The 19,109-nt window shown below is 43.6% G+C and overlaps 1 protein-coding gene across 4 annotated transcripts in view; it reads right to left on the minus strand.

The window, feature by feature from the left end:
* ARHGEF38 (Rho guanine nucleotide exchange factor 38) overlaps window positions 1-14,411 on the minus strand; it is a 39,164-nt gene extending 24,753 nt beyond the window's left edge. For 3 of the 4 annotated variants that reach the window (XM_010709794.4, XM_085222368.1, XM_085222369.1), the window contains exons 1-3: window positions 14,095-14,411; window positions 5,061-5,248; window positions 2,424-2,547 (exon numbers count right to left, since the gene is read on the minus strand). In XM_010709794.4, coding sequence (XP_010708096.2) covers window positions 2,424-2,547; window positions 5,061-5,248; window positions 14,095-14,272 — 490 coding nt within the window. In that variant the 5' untranslated portion in view covers window positions 14,273-14,411. The remainder of the gene's footprint in view (window positions 1-2,423; window positions 2,548-5,060; window positions 5,249-14,094) is intronic. The other variant, XM_085222367.1, reaches the window with a different exon arrangement.
* Window positions 14,412-19,109: the final 4,698 nt, after the last annotated feature.

A 19,109-nucleotide genomic window follows, 5' to 3' on the forward strand; every position in this document is an offset into this window, starting at 1 on the left:
GAGCATATCACTGTGGTAACTTGCTTTATGGACTAAAAATGCATCATATTTGAGCACAGGTTTATAAATAATGAGTATTTTGAGCATTCTGACAGATCCACATCTGCCTGATCTGCCTCTTCTTGAGCATGGTGGTCAGACAGTCTCAAAGAGGCAACCGTAGGAGGAAGGCTTCAGTGGCAGCAACACTTTCTCCTTACAGCTTTCAGTGATGCTTCCTGTATGAACAGCAGTGGGAGACGGAGGAAGAAAGGGCCCAATATTTAAAGGCAGAGTAAAATTACTAAGTCTTCATATTCCTCTGTGTACAGCAACCAGATACAGAGGAGAAAAAACACAAGGGAGATCTAGAAAGATCATTTGTCTTCTACTGCTTTTAGCTTCAGAAGCTAAACCAAAGCTACCAATCACCAAAGTTACATTAGCATTTTAGCGCAGATTAGGAGGGGGCTTTTAAAGCCAGTCTCTCACTGTGCCTCATCTCCCATGACTTGGCTGTGTGGAGAAACAGTTAACAGACACATAGACTGGATCCTTTTGAGGTGTTAATTACCAGAAGATATACTCTTAGGGCACAGTATAAAGTGTACCTCTCGATCTGTAGAAATAGGCTAAAGTTAATCTGAAATAAGACCTCTTGAAATTTGTATATACCAGGTCCTCAGCACCAACTGTTCTGTTATACGAGTCTGAATCTATGGGCACTACAACTTGTCAATGTAAGTATAGCCTAAGATGTGGAGACTAAAATTAGACATCAATACAAGTAACTACATAATTTTGGTTTCTAACTCGTGAAACAGCAGTTCTCCTCAGCCTCACCATCACTGGGCTTCCTTCCAAAGGAAGATGTGTCAATGGAAGATGTTTAAATACCACAAACACAATGGGTGTGCTAAACAGTTTCTCATCCTGCTTTTTCTGTAAACTGGCTTTAACAACTTTTACAATGAATATGAGGGAGGATTCTGAAGACACAACTATAATCTGCTCTATTTTTGAAGGTGACAAACTTAGTAACTTATTGTTTACAATGATGCAATTATTCTCCCTGCTTTAGACTCAGTCTTTAGAAGAATTGCTCTCATCTTATGTTCCATCTTTTTCCCTGCCATAATCTAGCCAACTTTCTGTTCCAAAATCCTATACATTTTAATGGTCCTTTGTCTGACTCTGGAGAAATACACAGTATTAAACTGTTTAAATTATTTGTCCTTACTTCTGGATATGGCAACAAACTGAAAGAATGATTCTCCCTGCTGTTGAGAAAGCCACTTCCTGCTAGAATAGAACATTGCTTATTAACGGTATGACTCATCATGATGCACTTTTATTGAAATACTGCCAAACAACACAGTTTCATCAAACTACGTTAAGCTGTTGCCTTGGCAAACCAGATTGAGACATGCTAGGATTAATATTTTTTCCCAAGTTTTAATGTTGTGTTCCCTCGCCAAAGGGCAACTGACAATTTTTTACCCTGTTATATTTCAAGAAGATGGTTCTTTATATAACAAGTAACCTGTGGTACATGGTCAGTGTAGTGAAAAAATAACCCCTTTGACCTCTGAATCATAGCTGAAAGTTTTTTAAACTAAACTGGGTAACTTTGCACTCAAGCAAATTACGATTTCTCACTTGATTTCTTAAGCTGGATCACCTGCCACTTCTGCACTGAATAAGCAATTACAGAAGAACTGATGAATGGAAACTTCTTAAATCTCTCCACCTGTGCCAGAATAGTAAATAGATCCCAGCCATAACATTTATGGCCTGAGCTACTGAATGTATGATTGCTGCGATATATCCAGGGGAAATCTATTTACTAAAAATACTCATGATTCCTACAGGCATTCCTACACAGATTCACAGAAGCTCCATATTGATTACTGCTTTCTTTCTTTTACTGACCATGTCTCCGTTAATCGCATTTTACATTAATAATATGTTTATAATTAAAGTAAGTAAATATGTTTATGATGTTTGGGTAGGTTTTTTTTTGGTGACATTTTTAATATTCCAACTGATCTTAATGCATTTCTCAAATGGTACAGGTATGAACATGCAATATAAAAGTTGGTTTATGCATAAGCAGTTAGGTAGGTAATACTGAACTAGATGAAAACGATGTTACCATAGCATAACTCAGTGTTGCAGTTTTCATTCATGATAAGCTTACTCTCTCCCTTTCTCCTTCCCCTCAACATCCAGAGGAGCAAGCACCATGATCAAGCCTGACATGAGCACAGCAGAGCCACTGTACAGGTTTCACATCTCCTTTTTCCTGTATTACTGTGGACAGCTTGTAGCACATTACTCTCTGAGAGTGGTGCTGATTTAGTCTGAAGAAGGTATAGGACAGGAGAGTGTTATGTTTATTCTTTCACATGGCTTTGTAGAACTCAAGAGGATAGTAAACATACCGATTACTTGCATGGGTGGTTCCACATCTGTTGTGGCTTCTTCTAGCAGTGACAGCAGCTTGGCTGATATCTGATGGACCGATTCGATGTTGCTAAACAAGCCATCCACATCAAAGCGAGCAATCTAATGGAATACAAATATTAAGCAGCTACTGAGGAAGGATAAAGAAGGACATTGTATTTTACAGACTTTCTCTAGATAAGGCCTTCGTGTTCAGCATTCCAGAAAGCATAATTTCTGCAAAATGTAATATAAGCATCCTCCTTGTGACTTTCGGGATGCATACAGTTTTCAGATCAGTAGAATTGTGTTGACACAGATAACAAAGAGCTTTTATCAAGTGATTTTAATGCTATTTTGAACTACTGTTTCCTAATCTGAAAGTGTTTAGCTAGGGAGGAAATAATATTATTATCTGAATGAAGAAAAGTCATTTAGCTGGCTTTAAAATGTTGATTTTCCCACTGAGAAGAATAGTTGGCAGGGGATTTGATTCCTTGTTTTCCTGTTGTTCATGGAGGCTGCTACATGAACTGGGACCTTGGTGCTGTAGTGCCAGTCATGAGGTACGAAGACTTTCAAATGATGGTACCATTTTAAGTTAGTTGTCTTGTAAATCTGAAGAGTTCAATCAAGGTCATACAATTTCCACTAAAACTAACACTTTAAAATTCTGAGTATTAATATAATCAAAGGCAGAGACCAGGAGCACAGCACTAACTCCAGTGAACTGGTTCAATTTACATCAGCAAAAAATTTGTCTCCGCATCATATTGTGTCCCTTACTCATATTAAACAAAAAATGTTCAGGACACATGTTTTTCATACAACATACTCCCTTGTGCAGCTGTGTGATAGTTAATATTCAGGGACAACTGGGGATAGCCAGTGGTGATGTGTTAATACTGAGAACAAAAACAAGACTGATTTTGACATCCATATCTGTTCCCACTGAATATCCCTCTCCATTAGAAACAGAACTGCTTACATGCCTAGCAGCTCTCCAGATGCTGGGAGGATCACATCGCATGCTGCTGTAACCGAATCAGCAATATACTTTCAGTTCTACCATAGTGAATTTTTTAATAATTATTATAGGGCTAAAACTTTTTTTATCCATTTAGAAATATGAAACAGATCCATTCCTAGGTCAATTTTCTAAATGTTATTCTTCTCTAAACACATCACAAACTTTCAAATATGGTAGTTTATCTGAGAAGTTGACTTCATACAATATTTTGAAAGCCTTTCAAAAATTGCAGAGGTTATTACATTAAGATAGTTATAATCTCTACGTTTTGTTTGTATTCATCTGTCACTGGACTTCTGACCTCCACTCCAGCACAATACCTACATTGCTTTTGGAACTATGTCATGACTAGACACACATGGTAACACGATGACAAAGGACAGAATCAAAACATATGTTTTCAGTTGGTTGGACAAGTGCAGAAGAGAATATAGCATGTTTATTAAAAATCTCAGTGAGTTCGAGCACAGAGTGCCCTCACGGGGTACTGGTTGGGAGCCAGCAGAGACTACTCCAAAGCAGATGAACAACTGAGAGGAGAAAGGAGTCAAGAACTGCTTAAAGTTAAACCAGCAGATGCCAGCTCTTCCGTAAATGGTTTGGAACAAATTCTGACAGTTTTAGGAAACAACAGGATGGTCCTGCAGGATTTTAAACAACATGGATTTCAGTGGCCACAGTTCCCTGAGAAGGCAGCATGTTCATCTCCAATACTCCTATTCTGTGACCAGTTGTTGGAATCACAGATACAGAACACAGGCTTACGGTCTGTTTAAAATCACTTCTACACTTTATTAGCAGCAGATATCATTTGTGCATCTTCTGTGAACGCTATGTTGCAAGCCCCATGAATTTAAGTCTTTCTCTGGACAAGCTCTTCCACTCCCAGCTTGAGACTGCACAGTTTTTTTAGAAATTGAAATATTGTTGAGGAAAAGGTGCTCTTTGAAGTCCCAGCTGAAAAGGAAACTGAGTATCATTGGCCTAATAAGATCTTTAGCCTGTAAGATAGCTTATGAGCCTTCCTTCCTCAATTTAGCTTTTCTGTGAGGAATGCAAATTTCCAAGGCGCTCACTGGGCTGTCTGTCATGCATGGTGTCTCTCCACCACAGTTGTCAGAGAAGCCGGTTGAAGTAATTTTTAAGATGGAACTTTATTCTGATGGGAAGATTAATGCCATTCCAGGCTGTTGCCATGGAAAATATTTCTTCTTATTGTTTTTTACTGCTTTTAGAGGTGCCAGTAAAGGTCTGCTGGGGCATGTGCCAGCGGTTACGTGCACAGCAAAATGGATAGGGGAAGCTGCCATTGCAGCCTAAGCCTGGGAGCAGGCATATAGCACCTAAGCTGCCCTATGAGCAAGCACCTCAACGCAAAGGTTTTACGCACTTGCAATGCCAAGGATCAGAAGTGTATCTGACTTCCCACTCTCCTCACTACAGTCCTGGCACATCTGCCTTCTGGAAAGCTAGCTCTGGACCTGCATCAGGCACCATGCCACCCTTCAAGTTGCCATCTGTGCTTGCCTTAAGATTATCTGCAAACAGAGCGTAGGTGAATTCGGATCTTGACGTCACGCCCAGGTCCTCCACCCTTGGCACTTACCTGCTTGTTTCTCAGAGGCTGAATCACTTCCTTGATGCAGAGATCCAGGTCGTTGATATAGTCCCTCTCTGTCTGCATGAGCTCTGCAATGATTTTTACCCTCCTGGCCATCATGCATTTGGTAGTTTCCTCATCCTCCCGTGGCAAGGTGGCAGAGGATGTGGATCCTGACTGTGGGGCCATTTTTTCTGTTTAAAAGAGTATTGAGGGAGGTCTGTAAGGAACATCATCATTTCATTGTCCCGGCCATGCTTCCTCTACTGCTTGAAACACAAAGACCCCAGGTGCTCTCAGTGCCTTCCCTACTGAACACAGTCCTGCATCACACTGAAATCCAAATACAACTGATACCCTCTAAAACCATAGTCTCAGGCTGAAGTCTATTAAATTTTGGTGAAGGATGAGAACCTTTCTGTGGAAGGAAAAGACTGTGTTTGTTGTAAATTTCACTGGAATAGCCATTGTTCTATACGATGTATTACGGAGGTCTGTTCATGGGTCTGCAGGTACGGATGATGATGAAATCTGTAATTCTGCTAAAAGAGTTAAGAAGGCAAAGGAATTACAGGAGAATATGGGAAAACCTTCAGTGATCAATAACAAACACTTCTTGTGACAACAGAGATCACTGGGGCCATGAGATTCTTATCTACTTTTTTCCACATTTAAAACCTAACCTGTATTTGTTCCAAATACATGGAAATGCATGGGAATCTTCTACAGACAGGTAATTTATGTATGCTACAGGATCTGCACACAGCCTACTTATCTGTAATGATGGCTTTCCCTTAGGCTGGTTCTGAAGGCAACCTGCAAGCACTCACGGTAGCTACACAAAGGGCACAGAATTTTGTCAGTGTACACTGACAGTCTGTATTTTCCTTTAGGGAAAACACCGGGGGAAAAAGTGGAAAGTTTCAGAGGGTATTCTGGTGTTTTCCTGCCAGCCACAAGATGGTGCAGAGTACCAGCAAAGACAGAGGGATCATTACTGTGCTCATCTCTGCATTACCCAGGTCGTGGCTTGACAGCATTGGATTTTCTCTCTCAGCGGCAAAGGACAGGAATCTCTGCTGAGGATCAGGCTGTTATGCCTTGATGTCAGCTCCCTGTAGGAAGCGTACTGTAGAATGAGCCACGAGCAAGCAGGATCTGATGCCTTGCTGGCTGATAACCAATACTGAATAGATTGCTGTTGTTTGAATTGATTGTTGAGGGCGAGGTCATGAGCACTAAAGTGAGCATCAGATGGAGCCCAGCTCATTCACATTATGCAGGTCAACGCTGCAGATGATAACCTGGAGTTGGACTTGTGAGAAAGCCAGGCAACCTTCTGGAGGGAGGACCTGGAGCTGTCTTCCACCAAGAGTTGTAAAATCTTACAAATGTAATGCATCATCAGCCTCAGGCCCTTCTACAATGATGCTGACAGCTGATATTCAGAAAGGATGTTTTTGTTACTAATCCTTCTAGTCAAACTGATGTGACCACAGTTTGATTTAAATAGCTGCACTGGGGACTGCACCTCTGCTTCTGTCCTGGTAGTTTTCAACAGGGAGGACAAGGAGCCTGAACAAAGCTGGGGTGAGCTCTTTTCCATTTTTTTTTTTTTTTCTATTTTCTGTTTCAATGTACTTCCCTTCTCTAAAGCAAATCTTCTTTCTACCATTGAGTCTTAGTATTTACATCTCTTTATAACACAGTCATAAACATTTTGTCCTAGTGTTTGTACACAGACAATGGAATGGAACAGAAAAAAAAAGCAGGATGTCTCCCTCTTCGAGGCCTTGGACCTTGGAAGAATTTTAAGCTGAATTCTCCCATAGAGAATTCCTGCTTGTGAGTGTATGTCTTGCATGGGTATTCACCCCCAAAGGTGCAATGTGCTGAAAGAAATGGACTCAGTCCTCACTTCAGTGTGGAGAACAGAAAGATATTCTAGTACTTCTCAATGGCTCCCTCTGAGCCATTGTCTGCTAGGGTTGTGGAATGAGATCTCCCTGCCTGCTGCTTATGTGCTAACACGGCAGGTAGTAACCACAATTACAAATTTGCAAGGAACCACACAAACAATCGAATTTAGTTCCAGTATTGCACCAAAACCAACATTCCTCTTGAAATCAGGTGTGAAATAGTTTGTATGTGTAAGACTGAACGTGAGACTTCAGGAGGAAGGTCTTAGAAATGTTTTGTCTTAGATGCAGTACCACTATGGTATCAGATGGAACCTGAAGGTGAACACGAGATGCTCTGTAGAAGAACTTCTCCATCTTTTATATGGTGGCAGGGATGGCATTACAGGAACAAAACAAAGGCACTGTATCACACCTCGGGCTCAAAATCACAATCCCTAGAGAGGCTGGATTTTTTTTCATTTTATGCCATTAGGTCACCGTGATCAAATTTGATTCAGGAATTATGTCAGGGCTCATCTATTATCCTTATTTCATGATAGGTAATAATGCCAGAAAATAAAAACTATTCTCAACACGAAGAAATAACAGTGAGAAATAGCAGGTAGATGCTGTTTCCTTACAGAAAACATGTTTTTTACTAAAAGTGCCCTTTTTTTCACTAGTAATATAATTTTTCATTTTCACTCAACACATTCACGTTTTCATTTTAGACGTGTCTGTCTCTGTAGAATGCAAGAGTAAGATACTGAAATGATAATTACAGCCAAAACCTGTGATTTTATGTTCAGCTGATTGCTTTTGACCAGTTTAAGAACATTAGTAGCCTGCTGAAATCCTTGCAGAGTAAGTGAAAGTTTATTGAATACACAAACAGCAAGTGAACATTTGGAATACAGGCAGACTTGTTTCTACCTGGTAATGTGTACCAGTCCTGGAACAGCTCAGAGAGAGGATTGGCAGGAAGAGACATTGCTGAGAATTAACAATTATAGTAAGAATTCAGCTCATTCATCCCTGGAAATGACAGGTGTAAAAGAAAAAAATGGTCTCTCTTGAATGGTTTATTACACAAGTATTTCTTAAGACATACGCCAAGGTAATTGGTACTTTTAGTAGATATAAAAATGTAAAGTGGAAGGCAGCATTTGCAATTGTTACTTTGCATGGCCAGTTATCTGCATGAGCTGCCTTTCTGGAAGATTTTGCATTGGTGAGGGAGCTTATGACTTTGGTTTTGAGCCATGAAAGTGCACAGCTCTACTCATAGGACAAGAGAAGCTCGGTGTGCAATGCCACAGACAAAGCAGCTGCGTGTATAGCAGAAGCAGTTTCTTACAAGTGTGAAGACTAATATCATCCCTCGGCTGGAGATAATCCAGCAAAGCTGGGAGACCAGCAGTGCACAAATACAGCATCTCTTAGGCACATGGACAGACTGCAGAAGCAGTCAGGGCTGGTTTATAAGACAGATGCTTGCAAATTTCCCAGGCTTTCCGCCTTATAGAGAGCAGCTCCCAGGTGCTCTATAGTCTGGTCCAGCCCTCATTCCCCTGGGTGAAATGCTCAGGGTGGATATTAAGTTTGCCATGGGGGCCGGGACAGAGGCTTCTCCACACCTAAAGCTTTTCATCTGGAAGTGAAAGTAGAGGCACGGAATATAGCAACAAGTACAACATCAATGCATGAAGGGGGCAAGTGACCTTTTTCTTGCTCAGGTGCCATTTGGAGGACTCCAAAGTAAGCCCAGCTCTCACATGGTGCAGGTGAGAGAATTTTGCCTGGCACGAGGCATAAGTTATCAAGGAACAGCAAACAAATTACAGCATTACTGTATTTTCACAAGTGAAACTTGAACCTCACGCCACCTTAGATAAAATTATTCTCTGTGAAAGCAAGCCCTCAGATAGCCTGTACCCTCAGATAACCCAGAGACTGTACACAGGAATCTACACCACTTTTATCAGCTGGATTTGCAAGTGAGACACGGGCAGTTTAGGCATGGAAATAAAAGAAGGATTAGGAAAGGATAGTAGAAAATACCATTCTTTTCCCTGCACACACATATATGCTGGCAACATTATTCAGGAACAGGTTTGTTGCTCAGAGGCATGTTTGTTGCATGGCTGTTACAGGTGCAAAATGCCCAATGATGGAACTTGGAGGAGAATACTGTGGGACTAGTATGACCTTGCAGCAGGCTTCCAGGGCAACAGGTTTGCTCATAAAGCCAGAGACTTACGTGCAATTAGGTCATTCCATCTTTGATCATGTCTTGTTCCATAAGGTGCAGAAAATATTTACATTCAATATTCAAGTTCTTTCTTCAATTCCTTGACAGCAGCTTGCTTTAATTATATATGTGCTGACAGGACTACAGAGAGATCCCATGTGACCACAGGGGAAGGGAAGAAAGCTTATCATCAGGTGACAGAAGAATGCCCTCATTGTTAGCACCAGTACCTACAAACAAACCTTCCCAGAGCGTCATACACTGATAAAAATACACCGCTCCTGTGGCACTGAGCCACAGTATATTAATAATGGGAGAACCAAGGAAGGACTGCATCTCTGAACTGCTCCCACTGGGGACACGTGCACCTCCAGACCTGAAGCACACAGCAGGACTTTACTGTGCTAAGTGCTGTGCAAACACAGCAGCACAAAATGGATTCTGGTCTGAGAAGATGAGATCACTTCCCAGTCCGGCTGTCACTGCAGTAAGGTCAAGAAATACCTCCAGGCTTATTACAGTAAAAGTTAACAGAATTAGATCCTCCGAGTTCAAATTTGCACATGGGGGCATATTTTCATCAAGCCATCTCCTACACATCAGGAAATAATCCGGACTTCTCCTCCTTTCTGTACTTCATTCAGCAAACCAGATGCTCCAAAAATCAATACATTTTGCAACAGGAAATCATCTGCATTTTAGCACACAGAAAGTTAATCAGTAAGTACAGAACAAAGCAAACAAGGAACTGGGGAGGGACATGGAGGATCTCTGCTGCTGGCAGGAGATGCAGAGGCCAGGTCATCAGGTGCCTGGTGGGAAGGAGTGGCAAGCTGTGGGCGGGCAGGACAGGATGGAATGAGGGTCCTTCTAGGATACCAAGGGGTGGCAGCTGTCCAGGAATTGTTATGATTTTGTGGGTTTTGGCTTCATTTGCGGTGTCAGTTATTTCTCAGAACTACATCAGACACAGGCAAAAAGCAAAATCTAGGGTTCGGCTAGCAGAACTGAGGCAATATGTTGTGATAGCTGAATGATTTGCATCAGTGTACCTAATACTGATGCACTGAAATTAGTGCATGTGCAAATCATTTGATAGCACAGATGACCCATTCCCAGCTAGTTAGAAAGAAGTTAGTATGTCATAGATCTGTAACGCAAGGAGTATCTTTAAAGCACATACCACCTTGGTGAACACTGTGAATGTTCATCTCCAGCTCTTTCCGGGAACTCAGCTCTTTCTATAGCTTGTTTTTCATACCAAGCACAAGTTTTTCATGTGCTTATTAACAAACAAATGAACAAGAAACCTTAGCAGAAGTGAACTATGTTTGAAACCTCTGTTTACTATTCTGTCCTTTCTGGCTGATGGTGTCTATCCCCGTTAGTCATCTACCACAGTCTGCCCTGATTCTGCAAACATGTATATGCCAATAGGTACATCTATGCATATAGGTACTGCACCAGGATGATGACAGCTGTAGGTTAATTCACGATTGATCTCAGCATTAATGCAATACATAGATACTGATATTGTTACTTTTCCATCTGCTACTGATGGATTTTCAGCTGTAGGAGACCAGCACCTACCAGCTGAACAGCTATGGTAATACTTCTGAAAACAGCTGCTAAATATTATTTTGTGCCACTTAAGGATAGTAGAAAGAGCATATTTGCAGGAGAAAATCCTGCACTACAGGAAATAGCGAACATAGAGCTGTAGAAATATCATAGAAGCTGGACCTAAGTTCTTAAAATGACCCTCCATATTATATCTGTCTCAAGTCCTAGTGAATTTATCTTCCTTAACCCCCTTCTTCCCTCTTTAGGAAAGTGATGCTCGCTTCCAGCTGATGGAGTGCCAAGAAGAGTTCGATCAAGGTGTGTCTGGACTCATCCCAGCTGAGCTCTAGGTGGCTGCATGGCTGTCTCACCAACCTGCCATTTGAAAGCAACACCTTGCTTCCCCTTATCTAAAATGGAGCTGGTGGCACTTGGTTATCTCACAGGATGAGCTGAAATGGGTGCATTCAGGTTAGTCAAGCTCTTGGAGAATATAATGGTTACTTTGCACCTTGCTTCCTTTATCAACAGGAGGAAAAAGGGGAGGCATTCACACGTGTTAAGGTACTGAATAGATGTATCTAGGATAATAATCAACCTGAAAATGGTTACTTGCATTTTTTAACGAATCCTTCATTTTGAAATGAAAAACACTTGCAAAAGTTTGCACTTTGACAATGCTATTATTGTTCTTATGTTTGTAGACTTACAGAGCAAGCCACTTTGATTGCCATGGGTATCTGGCTGGTAGATCCCTTTCCCCACCCTCTTTTAGAAAGCAGTTTGATTCCATATAAAAGAACAAAATTTGCAGGAAGTCCACTGGGGTGCAAAGATATCTAACTCCTCATGCTCAACCTGGGTTGATTTTCATTAGCAGGGTCCTGCAGGCTCTGGCAGGACCCTGCTTCTCACTGGAAACCTGTCCTACTCATGCGAGATTCACATCTGCACAGTTTACTCCCTGTCCTCCACATCCTTGTTTGTGCAGTGCCTGCTACAGCTCTGCAGACCACCTGTTAGAAAACACATTAACAGGAAACTATGGGGAGTTAACTGAACACGGAGCTTTCCAAACATGTGTCTCCAATTCATGCAGGACCAGATCCAAGTACAAACTATTGTCACTTGAATCTTTTTGCAAAACATTTACCATTTCAGAGCCATCAGAGACTCCAGACCTGACAATACGCAACAGAGTGTTTGCATCACCAACATAACTGTTTGCTTTTTTTACCAAGGTAGAAGAGCTGAAAAGTTTTGTGACAGGACAAAGGGAAATGGTTTCAAACTAAAGCTAAAAGTGGGGAGATTTAGACTGGACATAAGGAAGAAGCGGTTTACACTAAGAATGATGAGGCACTGGCACAGGTTGCCCAGAAAGATGGTGGTTGCCCCATCCCTGGAGACAGTCAAGGTCAGGCTGGAGGGGCTCTGAGCACCTGATGGAGCTGTAGGTATCCCTGTTCATTGCAGAGGGTTGGACCACATGGCCCTTAAAGGTCCCTTCCAACTCAAATTGTTCTATGATTCTAGAAATAAAAACACTTCCCTCAATACTAATTGTATTTAAGCACTGATTAAAAAAAATGGAAAACATAAAAGGAGTATCTCATTGGCATTAGTGGGTAACAGATCAGGTCTGGGACCTGTGATCTTCATCACATTCAGGCACATCTGGATCACCACAGTTAGATCCAGATCAGGCCTTTACACACAGCTCCATGTCTTTCTACTAATAATATAAATACCCTTCATAGGAATTCCTACCCACTTTGTACTTTTACTCTGAGGACAGCCAACTTCTGATTGAATGCAAAGCCTGCAAGTGCCTCGTAACCCACCAGCATTTTTCTTGTGCAGACATAAGCATGCACAGCAAGCCAGCACTGGGTGGGCACTCTGCCATTCTTGGCCGCAGCAGCCTCAGCTGGAGGTGGGAGCTGCAAAGCCGGATTTACCACCATGCTGGCCCGTGGCCATCCGCATAACCTCACACACTGTCATGCCAGCCAAGGCTTCCCTGCCTCCTTTGCTCCAGACTTCTAACAAGAGAGAGTCCTGGAATGAGCGCACCATGCGGGAGGGGAAGGGCTGGTGTATTTGGCTGGTTCCCAACTCTACAACCAGACCTGACATGGGCAGCCCACTGCACAAGCAAAACTGCTGTTCCAGTGACACACGTGTACGTGTGCCGGGAGCTCGGCCACCTGGCCGCATTGATTCTCACTCACACCCGAAGCACCTCTGCCAGAGCCATGCCCGACTTAACTGAACATCTTTCATCTTCCCATTGATTAGTTGTCACGAGGAGGCAACGCTGTAATCAATGAACCTCTCAGTTGCTGTCAGCATATGCAGCCCCCATATAAATCCTATTATTTTCTGATTTATTATTTTATTTTCTGCTTTTATTGTCTCTCTGAAAGAAAATTGCTTCCTAATTAAATGCATCAAAACCATAATACAGTAACCTAAGGTATTTTTCTACTTTACCTCCCCATAAAGGATTACTGCCACAAGAGTGATTGTCATAGGCAGTTATATCACTATTAGTAATAAATGTTTATATTGTGATAATTCTCAAACCCCGCATTTGTGATGAGATCTTGTAGTTCAAGACCCTGAAAATTCACAGAAATCCATCAGCTTGTGTTTGAGAGCTCTCCCAGAAATAGCTATGCACATCTTTCGTCCTTTTTCCTCCATTTGTGGTGTTGCATTTAATTTGTAATTGACAGGCCCAGTACTGACATAATTTGGCAATTCCTGGCCCAGGCGCAACTTGGTTATTCGAAAAGAAACGCTCTTTATAATGGTATAATTCAAACCAGCATATCCATCAAAGCATGCATTTGGATATATTTCATCTCAGGCTCATACAATCTGAGCAACAGATTAACACATTAGAGATGCTGGGATTTTCAACTGAAAGACAAAACTGCCCTCGATGCTTCTGATCAGTCAGTGTACAGCCCACTATGTGCGATAAGAAAAGACAGCCAGGATGGAGACATGGCCTTTTCAAGTCACTGCCTGTGTTGCAGATGTGTTCTGGTCAAGAAGAGGAGAAAGACCCCTGCTGCAGATGCATTACACAGGAACACACCAGAACCTCCATACTGACCTCAGTTACATTTCACGCGCTGTGTGCACGATGGGATTTAGAAAACGTGAGTGGTGAGCAGGGAAAATCGCTCAGTCCTGCAGTACAGGTGCCTGGGTAGAGTCTGCCGTGCCCGTCTCCAGAGCCAGACAGCACCCCAGAGGCACCGTGTTCCCACCCAGCGCGGGCAACGCAGCACCCAGCATGCTTCCCGGGTACCTTGCAGCTTCTGGCCGTACTCCGTCCTGTCCGACTGACTCCTGCGCAAGGCACCGTGCTCCCCAGCCCCGCTGCTCTCAAACACGGGCTCCGTCCTCCTCCTCTCCCCCATGTACAGCCTGTGCCGCAGCAGGGCCAAATTCTTCCTCCGGCCCCCTACGCCGTCCGTGCTCGCCATGGCCAGGCTGGTGTGGGGCAGGGGATGAGGGGTGATCTTGGGCAGGCAGCTCACTGCTCAGGGGAAGGCTCAGCCTTTCCACCTGTACCGGTGCGGCTCCACCTCCGGGAAGCTGCCGCCCCAGGCGGTGTTTGCATTCACGTACTGCGTGTGTGTGAGCCCTACGGGGCCGGTTTAAGAGCCAGCCCAAGCTGCAGCCACTGCCTTTCCCTACTTCAGGGGACGCTCCTTAGCTCCTTTGGTTGCAGGGCAGTCATAACCCCTCAGCGAGGTCAGAAACAGCGTGCGACCCACTCTGATGCCACACAGTGCTGTGTTCCTCTTGCACAGGGACACTGGTAGAAGCCCAGGCATGGAGCAGAGAAGGGCCTGTGCACACCAAGGGGACACTGAGGCATGTGGAGGACCTGGAGCGGCTGTTGTGACAACTTGCTGTGGTCTGATGGCAGCAAAACAGCTGCTCGCAGTACCCCTGGCTCAGTCCCTGGGAGAGAACTTATTATCCTATTTGCAAGCAATGGCCCCTGGCACTCAGGCACTGCCTGTGGATGCCGTGTCATGCCGGTCTAATCAAACTCATGTCAAAACAGCAGGAGCTGCTGGCATCTCAGCTTGGACTCGATTTATCCTGGCAAGAGCTCCAACAGCCGTCAGCAGCAATCATGGCCGCAGCGGTGACACTGGCCCTGCAGCCCCATTGCTTTTAGGGATCAGTGCATCAGGAGCCCTGTGGGCAGCCTGCTTGCGTGAGGCGGCCACACGCCCAGTGGGTGAGAGTCATAGCTGCCCTGCTGCCACGTTGCCATGCTGCATCCCCAAGGACTTTGCGAGACAAAGTGATGAGCATAGGGATACAATGCAGCAATGATAATGCATCTCCAACTTGTGTTTATCCAAAAAGAGCTTGCTCCACTATGAGCTGCCTCCTGACCAAAGCCCCTCATTTCTACCCTGCAGAGTAAGGAAAAGATGAAGAAACCATTAAGCAATTCTCTATGCCAAATTATGGTGCAGTGCCAGTGCTGCACAAAGTGTCCGGTCTGCACACAACCTGGCAAATGACTAAAGCAGAGGATACCAAGAAGAGCTCGTGCTGGCACAGAGGAGGCACACAGTACGCAGGCAGCCCATGTGTTGCATCTCCTCTCCCCTTTGCTATTCCCCAAGAAACCCATGTGTGTTGTAAGACAGACCACAACAGTTCCTAATGAGGCACAGCGGTGAGGGCGAGAAGGGTACCCAGGGAGCAGGGACAAGCATCACAGCAAGGAATAAACAGATTAGGGTGGGAGTTGAGGGAAATTGGCTGCCCTATTTCCTTACATTGGGGATTTCCTGAGTTTTGTTTGTTTTCTTTTTATCCAAGCAATGGCTTGACATTCAGCAAGGGTGGCAAAACTGGTTTAAACGGTCACCACCCTTTGTGTCCCCTTCCCCCCCCCCGCAATCCTGTTCCCATTATTGGTGGCAGGGTGCAAGCTGAGCATCTGAGCTGGATGGAGGAGGTGATCTGGCTGAAAGCCCCCTGCCTTCCCCCTGGGCCATTTTCCGTCTGAATCTGCTCTCCCGCTTAGTTCATCACACAGCTTTGCCAGCAGTTGCAGCAGGGGAGAGACACGGGTACATGTGAGCAGTTGCTTACACGTAGTTGCTTAAGCTGGCACTGTCCAGAGAAGTTATTCACCCTTTCAAGGATTTTACCATGCTGCATTTTTCTGAAAGCACAGATCTCATCATCTCTATGAGATTTTATTATATTTATTTAAATTAAGATTGCCTTAGGGAAAACTGGGGAATATACTTTGGCTGGGTGGAGGTGGAGGAACAACTTTTATTAAATTCTGAGCTTTGCAGGCTCTTTGCCACACATGAAGAGTTCCAGCCAAGATATAATGGTTTGTTCAGGTGTTTATTACGACAGCAATCTACCCACATGCAAGAGGTGTCTTCCTCTTCCTCCACCACTCTCTCGCAGTCTGACAAGGTTTGTGTTCATTCAGCAAGGAAGTGGCTGCAGGGAAAGCCAGCTGTGGTTTGCTCCTGCCTTTGAGCTTGTAGTGGTCTGAGTCCAGGCAACAGCAGCATTTCTGGGGCAGCAGGGAGCCCAAAGCTAGTGTACAACACAGTCTGGAAATGCAGAGTCCCTTCTGAAGCCTCAAAACATCTCCTCTGTGCCACTTAGCATGGAAAACGCTGAAAATAGCATGTCTGAAGTCATGTTCCACATGAGGTTTAATATAGAGGCAACCAGATGTAATCCCTATAGATTCTTACTACTGTTTGCTGTACTTCACCTGAACTATAATAAAACAGTTGAGAAAGCACTACCAGAACTGCACATGAAGAACTCAGATAGCACTAGCAACCAGCTCTCAATGAGTGAACAGCTCCTGTTCCCTTCTGGCCGTGGTAGCAACTGATGGCTGAGCTGCATCAAAGTTACTAAACTCTAAGACAAGAAATATCTGGCATCTGTGTGGACAAAATGCTCATTTTACAATCATTGCAAATATCTCTTTGACCTCTGGATTATTTAATTCTCCTAAGCAAACTGGAAGCCAGAGGATGTTAGCATTCACATACGGGATATTTACATGGAACCTCTCCACTCACAAGACAGAACAGGTGCTGGTGTCAACATGGAAAATATTGGCTTTGTGTTCCCAAGCAACTGTAGTAGTTGCACATAAGGGGTTATTGTTGTATGATCAATGTTAACCTTTATCTTCATCCTGAGCTATAAATGAACCAGGAACGCCATCAAGACTGATGGCCATTAAGAAGTTGTTTGTTTTGTTGTAGTTCCTCACAGCTGTTATGGAATATTTCTTTATAGCTTGGTATCCCAGAGCCCATACTCAATGTGCTGCTGTGGGCTGATTAGCATGCTGTTCCCTACCAGTGGAAGGAAGCACTGCAGCTGCAGCCCTGTGGCAGTGACACCAGGCAACACCTCAGGTTTGCTCAGCGCAATGGCCATCCAATAAAAAGACAGCCTCCTAATGCACTGCACCATGCCCCCACCAGCCAGCGTGAAATTGCAGCAAACAAATTTAGCTCAATGCCAACATTAGAAATCTTTCAGGATGGGAAATGGCGTGCCCACATTCCCTTCTGGGCCCTGCTTGAGAACCATTGCTACAATTAACGGTAGATTAATCAGTATGTTTAATGATGAGTCCACAGATGCTCCTCATCCTTGCTTCCCTACATCCTCGGAATTAGCTCTCTCCTCTGCACAGTAAAGCGATTACACCTAGTGGGTAGCAGAGGATCAGCATGGTACAAGGAAATGCTACAGAGAGCTGTTCCACCCCCTCCACGGGTGGGAGGTGACAGCAACGGGCTCAGATGTCTCTATTAGCCCCCAGTCTCCACACACACACCTGGGTGCAGATAAAAGCAAGCCTGTACCTCTTCTCGCTCTGCTTGTATGCATGAGTCAGAGCAAAGATATCTTTTGAGAGACAAAACGTTGAGGTGATAAGAGCACTCACGTGAAAGGCCCACCAAGGACTCTGAGCTCTGGGAAGCTGTGAGGATGTTCACCCTATCTGTCTGGGGCTGTAATTGTAAGATAAGAAAAGACTGACAGATGAGGATAAAAGCAATAAAAATGGAAGACTTAAGGATAGGTAAAACTGAAGTCTACTACGCATTCATCTTTCAAATGAATGAATGAATCAAAACTACTTTGAAATATACATAGGAAAAAAAAAAAAAAACTTCAAAAACCTTTCCATAGTGTAGACCAAGAAAAAAGCCTGTCTTGTAGGTGAGAAGTAATTTTGTGTGGCAATGTCACCTTGCCTCTGACTGCTGATCTTGCCAGACTGGTGATTCCAGTAGAGAAACAGGTCTTTGGAAGCGAGCACACAGTGATCGTTTCTTTTAGCCGTCTCTAGTGTTTCTTCTCTAAATATTTGTTGGAGAAATTAATAAAGCATACAGCTCCAGGGCTCAGAACATGCTGTGGATGTTTTTAAGAGGGAACAGCTCAATCTACCAGGCTCTGCAACCAAGCTCCTTTGACTACCATGAAGCCTTCTGATTCCCAACAAAGCTGCTGCCCCAGTTTACATGTCCAAAGGGCTGAAGTGCTCTATGTGTACAGAGAAGGACCCGGCTTTAAAACAAAACACCTGTCAGGAAGGAGAGGGGTCACCAGGGCTTGAACTGCTCTTAGTGTGCTGTTGGATCTGTCATTGTTCCACTAGAGCATTTTATTAGCTCAGAAAACATGCATGGAGCCAGGCCAGCTTTCCAAGGTGCGGGCTTGGAGGGGTGGAGGAGAATTGGTGATCAAACTGAGCAGACGTTGGATTTCTGCAGGGTTACAGCTGTGTGACAGTTTGCTAAGGGAAATAATCTGACTACGTCCATCAAGTAGATGGCACTGTGATATCAAAGCTAACGAGGAAAAGACATGCAAATGAGAGAGGCAGATAAAAGTACAGGAGGTTGAATCTTCATTATTGTGTTTTAATGTAAAAAAGAGAGTGTAGGAATTACCAAAGGTAAAATATTTTTTAAGGAATCCTTTGAGAATTCTATGTCTGACAATTTGAAAATTGAGAGGGAAAGGGTGCATTGAAAAGACTTTCTCTGGAAGTCTAGTCTCTAGAAGACTAGGAACATAATGTAACCTAATAAAATCTCTTCTAGTTACCAAAATAGACAATTTGTTCCTTATAATTAGATGATGTAGACTTTTGCTGCCATCAGGTATTTGTCAGCATGTAGAGCACAAATGCTTGTGTGACTAGGCTATGCACTGACATCCTCTCCCAAATCCAGCTGTGCCATTGAGAGAGGTTACTGACTCCAAGAGCTTGTC

This window comes from Meleagris gallopavo, chromosome 4 (assembly GCF_905368555.1).
Source record: "Meleagris gallopavo chromosome 4, MGAL_WU_HG_1.1, whole genome shotgun sequence".
Taxonomy (NCBI): domain Eukaryota; kingdom Metazoa; phylum Chordata; class Aves; order Galliformes; family Phasianidae; genus Meleagris; species Meleagris gallopavo.